The 8,287-nt window shown below is 48.8% G+C and overlaps 2 protein-coding genes across 2 annotated transcripts in view; one reads left to right on the forward strand and one right to left on the reverse strand.

Annotated features, from left to right (window-relative positions):
- Positions 1–1,029: 1,029 nt before the first annotated feature.
- RPAIN (RPA interacting protein) lies at positions 1,030–2,784 on the forward strand. The gene is made up of 5 exons (XM_010006034.1): positions 1,030–1,093; positions 1,560–1,674; positions 1,891–1,954; positions 2,075–2,209; positions 2,755–2,784. The coding sequence occupies exons 1-5, from the start codon at positions 1,030–1,032 to the stop codon at positions 2,782–2,784; spliced, it is 408 nt and encodes a 135-aa protein (XP_010004336.1).
- A 1,109-nt stretch (positions 2,785–3,893) lies between these two features.
- Positions 3,894–8,287, reverse strand: part of C1QBP (complement component 1, q subcomponent binding protein) — a 6,683-nt gene continuing 2,289 nt past the window's right edge. Inside the window, exons 2-6 of the mRNA XM_010006053.1 lie at positions 7,996–8,146; positions 7,175–7,262; positions 6,396–6,491; positions 5,392–5,514; positions 3,894–4,220 (exon numbers count right to left, since the gene is read on the reverse strand). Of these exons, the coding sequence (XP_010004355.1) occupies positions 4,071–4,220; positions 5,392–5,514; positions 6,396–6,491; positions 7,175–7,262; positions 7,996–8,146 (608 nt within the window). The 3' untranslated portion in view covers positions 3,894–4,070. The remainder of the gene's footprint in view (positions 4,221–5,391; positions 5,515–6,395; positions 6,492–7,174; positions 7,263–7,995; positions 8,147–8,287) is intronic.

Genomic DNA, 8,287 nt, shown 5'->3' on the forward strand with positions numbered 1-8,287 from the left:
AGGAGGGGCTGCCCCGGGGAGGGGAGGCCCCGGCACAGGTCAGTGCAGAGCCCGGCAGCCTCCAGCATCCCCAGAAACACGGGATGCTTTGGCTGGAAGGGACCTGGAATGCCATCCAGGCCGGCCTTTCTCCCAGCGCTGCTCCATGTCCCCTCAGCACCATCTCCAGGGCTTGGAAAACCCCCTCCAGGGATGGGGGCTCCACCCTGGGCCTGACAACCCTTTCAGTCAATCGTTTTTTTTCCTAATACCCAATCCGAACCTCCCTTGGCACAACTTGAGGCCTCTGGTCCTGCCACTTGTTCTTTGCTGCGTGTCCGAAGCAGGTGCATCAAATGTCACCTCAGCCTCTCACTGGTGGGACTTGGCAGCCCTCAGAGCGGGCGCTGCAGGAGGGGCTGCCCCGGGGAGGGGAGGCCCCGGCACAGGTCAGTGCAGAGCCCGGCAGCCTCCAGCATCCCCAGAAACACGGGATGCTTTGGCTGGAAGGGACCTGGAATGCCATCCAGGCCGGCCTTTCTCCCAGCGCTGCTCCATGTCCCCTCAGCACCATCTCCAGGGCTTGGAAACCCCCTCCAGGGATGGGGGCTCCACCCTGGGCCTGACAACCCTTTCAGTCAATCGGTTTTTTTCCTAATACCCAATCCGAACCTCCCTTGGCACAACTTGAGGCCTCTGGTCCTGCCACTTGTTCTTTGCTGCGTGTCCGAAGCAGGTGCATCAAATGTCACCTCAGCCTCTCACTGGTGGGACTTGGCAGCCCTCAGAGCTTCTGTGCTTCCTGCTTCCAGAGCCTTGTGCTGTCGTGTTTGGCTTTGGGTCCACAGAGGGGAACTTCCTTCTTTCCTTCACAAGCTGCCTGTGCATCATGGCAGAGGGCAGGTTTCTCATGTGGGGTTTTCAGACCTGGTTTCTCACTGACCACTCCTGAGAGCAGAGTGAATTGATGTTGCAGTGGCAGCTCAGGTGCTGGAAGTGAAGTGAGAAAGTAGCCAGAATGGAAGGGTCACTGATTGCTGCACCTTTCAGATGCCAGAGGACCCAGATGAGCTAGCAGTGCTGGAAGAGATTGAACAGGAACTGATCTTGCAAGGTAATGTCTCTGCAGATTTTCTGACTCCTGTTTGATTTGTAATATTCCTGACTTTCTAGTAATCCAAACCAGCTGAGGCTGTGCTCCTCAGTTCCTGTGGACTATGAGGTACAGAAGAGCTTCCTGAGAAATCTCTGCATCAAGGCCCTTTTTGGCAGTTTTGAGAGTTGAAGTGGCATGTTAAGGTCTGTGACAAGCTAATAAAAGACCAGAGGAAAAGCACTGAGATGTTTGGGAGGTGTAGGAAGCTGGATAAATGATTTCTAAATCATTGGAGAGTGGAAAGTTGCCCACTTGAGACCAGGTAAAGACTGAGCCATAGGTAAAACCTGGATTAACATGAATTAACCCCTCAGATGTAGAAGTGTGATCCAGAAAAAGTGAAGTTCAGAAGCCAGTGGCTGCCTCAGCTTCTTTGTCTGGAGTTCCTGACAGATGCCTGAGGGCAGTTTGCCTGTCCTTGCAGGGCAGCTGGCTATGGAGGAGTACCAGTACAGCCTGCAGTTTGATGAGGAGTGTCTCAATGCCATGCTGGATGGTCTGGATGCCAGTGATAGGATCATCTGCCCAGTGTGTAGAAAGTAAGACAGCCCTTGGCATTGGAATGGGGTCCTCCACTCTCCAGGAGCAGTTTGGGCTTCAACAGGCAGAAGCTGTGGGTAAACAGGGGCTGTTGTTACCGTGAATTTCACCAAAGTGAAAAAAACCAACACCTGAGCAATTACCTAAGAGGCTTTTTGCTCAAATGGCCCGTTGTTCTGGCTGCTGTGATGATGCTCATTGTTTCCTCTTTCCAGGAATAACCTGACTGTGAGGAATGACTTTGTGTTTTGCCAGTGTGGGTTACACATCAGCACCCAGGTGAGCTGAGCACTGAGACACGTAGTAGCTGTGCCTGCCTCCCTCTGCTGTGAGGAGGCAGTTCCAAGCTGCAGGGAACAACAGGAAATGTCAGGCTTCTTTGACCTGGGTTTTCCTCAGGGAATGACAGAAGAGAAGCTACGGTCGCTTCTGGAAAACGCGGTCACCGAGCACAGTCACCAGTGCTTCCACAGCCCCCAGTTCACAGTGACCAGTGGAATGGAGGAGGAGCCCAGTCTGCTCATGAGCTGCTCGGTGAGTAAATGCCCAGCTCCTGGAAAACCTAGAATCCTACAATTCTATGAAAGGGTCTCTACTTGGATCCACTTCTTAATTACATGGGCAGACACCACGAGTTCCTCCATCCCAGGGCTTTGTGTTGTGGCTTTTTTTCCACAAACTTCCTTGGAAATAGTTGTCACTTTTGGCCATGTTCAACTGTCAAAGGAAGAGCCACATGACACAGCTTTCCTTCAGCTGCTGGATTAGGGAATCTTTCAAGGACCTATCAAATTTAGTGTCTCACCTTTCTCCCCACCTTTGCCAACAACTTCCAAGTCTGGTGTGGAGCAGCTGTTCAGACAAGTGGTTAATGAAGAACAGTTTTACCAATGACTTCAGTTTAAACCTCTTAAAAAACACACACACCATCCCTGCAGCCCTAGGGAGGGTTCTTAGCTTTGCTGCTTCTGTAAAATCACTGCCAGGGCAGCGTGAGGAGTAGAGCATGTCAAACACTTTGGAATATTAATAATTAATTTTATACCTTGTTATAGCTTCTCTGTTCCCCTTTTGTAAAGGTCTGTGACTCCTGGACAATTCTCCTGTAAGTTGATTCTGCTGCTTTTTACTGGAAGGACTTCAAAACTCCCCACCCCGAGCTGCTAAGTTGTTTTTTTTTTATGTATATAATTGTAACTTCTGTGCCAAAAGATACCTAGAAAGGCACAAGAGTATTGCCTTACCCTGCACTTTTAATGACACACACTATCTTTTGAAATAAATATACTTAGTTTACTTGAGCCTTCAAGTTGTCTTTAACAATGTATCAGGGATCTCACACGGGACTGCAGCTTTGGTGTCTGTTTGAACCCACAGTGACCTTCAAGGAGCAACTGGAGGGACAAGTTTGAGTGGGAGAGTGTGGCATGTATATAATTGTAACTTCTGTCCCAAAAGATACTTAGAAAGGCACAAGAGTATTGCCTTACCCTGCACTTTTAATGACACACACTATCTTTTGAAATAAATATACTTAGTTTACTTGAGCCTTCAAGTTGTCTTTAACAATGTATCAGGGATCTCACACGGGACTGCAGCTTTGGTGTCTGTTTGAACCCACAGTGACCTTCAAGGAGCAACTGGAGGGACAAGTTTGAGTGGGAGAGTGTGGCTGCTGCCCTGCAGCAGTGGCTCTGACAGCTGCTGCTGGAACTGAAGTGCTCAGGCCTCCCTGCAGAGCTTTTCTAAACCAGCAACATCTATACTAATGTTATGGCAGCACATCCCTTTTCAAAGCAGCTCCTGTTTCTACCTTATACCATGATACAAAGTTTATACCTTGAATTCCCCAACACAAAGATAAGACAGTCAAGCCTTCCCTAGTGTGACTCACATTCATAATTAGCTCTGCTTGGCCAGCAAACTTCCTCCTGCAGCCAGAGCTCTGACAGGGGGCACATGGTATAGCTGGAATTGCATTCCCTGGAGGAAACAGGGCCAGCACACACCATGGCTGCAGGAGCAGCTCTGCCAACACCAGCTCAGGCACAAACAGTAGCCTCAGTTTTATGGCAGCTCTTTAGTCAGCAATGGCACAACAGGAAGAAGAGAATCCACCAGTTTTCAATATGTTGAACAGAATTTATTCTTCACATCCATTCTTAATTGTACAAAATCAACCAGGTAGGGTGAGGCAACACCAGGCTGTTATGGTTAGAGAACCTGGTGTGGACTGCAACATAAATACAAAACCCCCAGTACAAGTGAGAATCCTCATTCTCCATATTCCAAAGGTACTTACTCTCCATATCTGTTGTGAAGATATATTTGGGTACTGCTGGCTGGAGCAGTGCTGTGGAATACCCACTCTTGCAGATCAGTTTCCTGGCCTAACCTACTGACATTTGACAAAGCTTTTAAGGTCTTCAAGGAATTTAATGTACTCCTGGTGCTCCAGTGCAGTGCTAAGCTCTACCAACTCATCAGCAAAGGTGTTGTCCACTCCTCGATCAGCCAGGAAATCCATCAAGTGATCATACAGAGCCTGGAAGCAGAGACCAAGAACCTTCCTTAGCAGAGCACACCTGGCCAGGGGTGGTTTTTAAAATGCCCCACAGCAACTGACATATCTCTCCCCCAGGAAGACCAGGCAGCTTCCCGTTCCCTTCACAGGAGGCCTGGCCTTGGGTGTGGCTGTTGGGAGGGAAGGGGCCCTGGAACAGGTCAGATGAACCCAAACCAAACATGACCATGGAGCTGCACTGGGGGTGATCAACAGAGTGCAGGAGTCAGCAGGTTACACCTGTCAGATTGTACCTGCCAAGCTCTGGCCTGGGGTGTGAACTGTCTGAACAGTGTCTGGAAAGGGTGGTATCTGATGCAATATTTGTTTAAAAGACCAAATCTTTTAAAATCATCAAGTCTTTTTAATTATTTATTTATTCCTTTAAATCCTACTCAACTGTTGCAACTCCACTCTTGTGAGTTCCCCCCTCCCTACTCAGAAGAACAAATTCATTGTTACTGCTTAGTGCAGAAACGTTAATACCTGTCATGTGCTTCTGGTTTTAGTTGGTTTTTCTTTTTTAAACAGACCAATATTACTGAGCAAATGATTCATTTTGAACTTCTGTAATGTGAAGAGATCACAAATCATCCCCAGTTTTAAATTCATCTCCTGTCTCAAGTCAGGAACAAACAAACAGTGGGATGTTCTAGAGCACACACCACCAATTCTAACAGGAATGCTTCCCAGAGAGGTGCACTCTAGGATACAAGTTTTAATCATGATACTCAGGTTTCATGCTTTGGAAGCCTGGCACTGAGAACATACAAGCAGGTGCCAGATTCTTAGTCACACTGATTTTTAGTGTCACAATATAAAAACATACCCGGGAAACCCAGAAAACAAAGGCATCTACAGATGGTATCTGTGAGCTACATTGTTAAACACAGATCTAAGGATAAAGTGTCAAAGCATCTCTGAGGTCTAACAGCTGCTGGGAAATCAACCTGTAAAGCCTGGAACAGAACAAGTCCCAGCGTGTCTGTCTGTGCCAGTAACACCACCAGCCCTGCACAGCCCTGGAAGCAGGTGACACTGCTCGGCTGCCCCTGTCTCTGGAATCCCAGAAGGATTCACTGGCAACCCGGGAGCAAACCTGCAGCCAGGCCAAGCGCCCTCTGCAGCCTGTGGCTGTGTCAGCAACACTCACCCAGTCCAGGGAATCCGTGTTGAGGGTGTAGTTGGTTTCCTTCCAGTCAGATTCTCCAGTGGGCTGAAAACTGACCTCCCGAATGGTGAAAATATCACTTTCTTCCTCTCCCTCATGTCCAATCTGAATTGGGAGACATTAAACATACAATAAGCTCTAGCTACAGGGCCCCTTCAGCCATCCCATCCCAAAACCAGGAATACTACACTGCAGGCAAACCCCCAGGGCTAGTATTAGAGCTGTGCCTCTCCCCTGGCAATGCCTGCCTTGGAGACAAGCACAGGCACACACAAGAACACAGGAAACAACCCCAAGACCTCAGACTACCAGCAGTGACCTGATGCAAGTCAGCAGCCTGATTTCTACAAGATGTAAAAATTTCTTCTGCCTTGTTCTGAATCTGTCTTCTCAAGTCTGTCTAATCCTTGTCAGCTACGACTGCCTGCAAAAATCATCTGTTAAGGTTTACAAAATAAAACACAAAGATCAGTCTGAAGCAAAGCTTTTCATTTTAATCCCCCCTCCTCCCCTTTTTTTTCTGTTAATCCCAACTTTGTGACACTAATGAGATTTTTTTATAATGAGATTTTCAAGTTACTGACACATTATATCAAACCCATCTTGTTGTGGTCATTTCTGTTTACCCCCCCTCAGGCTGCCATTCCCAATGTAAACCAACAAAATTGGCCAATAATTAGCCAATCAGAAATGCCAGGTTTGTGAGGAATGCAGTGCCAGAACACCCCCCCACACAGTGTTCTTTGCCAAACCAAAGAAACAAAATTGGCCAATAATTGGCCAATCAGAAATGCCAGGTTTGTGAGAAATGCAGTGGAACATCCCCCCACACAGTGTTCTTTGCCAAACCAAAGCCTTTTTTTTGTGTGTTAAAAAAGACAGGAGACTGTGTTTTCTGCAGATTCAGAAAAGGAACAGACTGTGGACAGAGAAGCTACACTGCAGCTGAGCAGGAAAGGTGCAGTCACAGCCAGGGTGATACCCACCTCATCCTCAGGGTAATGGCAGTCAAGAACCAGGGTCTGTTTTGTATCATCTTTTATGACTTCCACAACAAAGTTTGGAGTTGATGTAAGATCAGGCTAAATAAGAGAACAGTTGCATCAGCTCTGGAATCTGAACGGAAGCCAAAGTGCTGATAGTGCAGCTCAGCAAGCACAGCCCATCCCACACAGGTTGTTCCCTGTCACCCTCTGCAGTCTCTGATCTGGCCAGGGTCACCCAAGCCCCCCCAGGCCTCACCAACTGCCCCTCAGCCCCTCCTCTGCCCTGGGTAAAATGGGAGCATCTGCCAATCCTGAGATCCCACAGCTCAGGGTCCCTCAAAGCAACAGGAACTGGGAACAGACTCAAGACTGTTCTGACAGCAGGAGCTGCTCCTGCCTCAAACAATATTGCTCATTCAGTTTCTACCAGTATTTTCCCCAGCAGTCTCATTACACAGGAGTGACACTCTTCTGAGCAGCAAAACCACACCAACGGAGTCATGTAAGTATCTTTGCATTTCACTGATTTAACTTATTTTATAAGTATTTATCGCATGGGACGCAAAGGCAAGAGACACCCCAGTTCCTCCCCTCCTCACAGGGCCCTCCCACCCTGCTCTGCCTTTCTGCTGCAGAAAGCAGGGTCCCAACCAACCCAGACAAAACTGCACTTTGTGACTTAATGCTTCCAAAATGTCAAATGAGAGGAATATTATGGGCAAAGCTCGAACTTCCCTCTGTGAACCAGCCACTGAAATGCAAATCAAGACTAAATTTACCTCCTGTTCATCAGGTTTCTGCTCTTCTTGTGTTTCTTCCTCAGCCGAGGGTGGAATGCTGTTGTTGATGTTGAATGTAACTGTTATCCTACAAAAGAAACAGAAGCAGATACTTTCAACATACTAAAAAAACCCCCAAAAAACTACCCATCAAAATGCCTTTTCTTTGATGGTTTTGGTGTGGGGAGTGTTCCTGGTGTGGAAAGCTGGGGAGGGACTTTGGACAAGGGCAGGGAGTGAGAGGACAAAGGGGAATGGATTAAAACTGGAGGAGGGGAGATTGAGGTTGGATATCAGGAGGAAATTATTGAGTGTGAGGGTGATGAGAGCCTGGCGCGGGCTGCCCAGGGAAGCTGTGGCTGCCCCATCCCTGGCAGTGTTGAAGAGCAGGTTGGATGGGGCTTGGAGCAGCCTGGGCTGGTGGGAGGTGTCCCTGCCCATGCAGGGGGTTGGAACTGGATGATCTTTAAGGTCTCTTCCAACCCAAACTATCCTGTGATTCTACAAATTCACACACTGTGACCAAGCCCAGGTATCACAGTGTCAAACACAGGCACGAAGCTGCCTTCCTCCACCTGTGCTTACAAACAAGCACTTCCCAAGTTCTACCAGCCCAAACAGTTATTTCCAAGGCAGAGGAGACTGCAGGGAACATCGTAACGCACCAAACAACTACCTAATTGTGTTAAAAAAATAAACCCTAATAAAAAAATCAGGAGCCTTTGACCCAAGCAGGGAAAACCAAGAGCCTGTGCAAGGTCTGCAGGGACAATACAGGAGCAGGAGGAGCCATCGGGGGGAGGTGCCAGGGCCAGACTCACTTCTCCCCGGCGATTTTCCGCACCAGCTTGGCCTCCGTGCCCTGCACCTCCAGCTCCCACCCTCCGGAGACCTTGGGCAGAGATTTGTGCTTCTGGATCTTCCTCTCCTCCTTGATTTCATCCGTCAGGAACTGCGCGAAGGCTTTGTCACCTGGCGGGGGAGGGGGGGGAAGAAAAAGGGGGTTTGTCCTTAGGGAATGTCCCCGTCCCCAGATCAGCCGCCACGTGCTGCTCGGGGGTGGGGGGGAAGAGGGGGAACGCGGGGGCCTCCTCACACCGCCCCCTCCCCACA

This window comes from Chaetura pelagica, unplaced genomic scaffold (genome assembly GCF_000747805.2).
Source record: "Chaetura pelagica isolate M959 unplaced genomic scaffold, ChaPel_1.0 scaffold49, whole genome shotgun sequence".
Lineage (NCBI taxonomy): Eukaryota > Metazoa > Chordata > Aves > Apodiformes > Apodidae > Chaetura > Chaetura pelagica.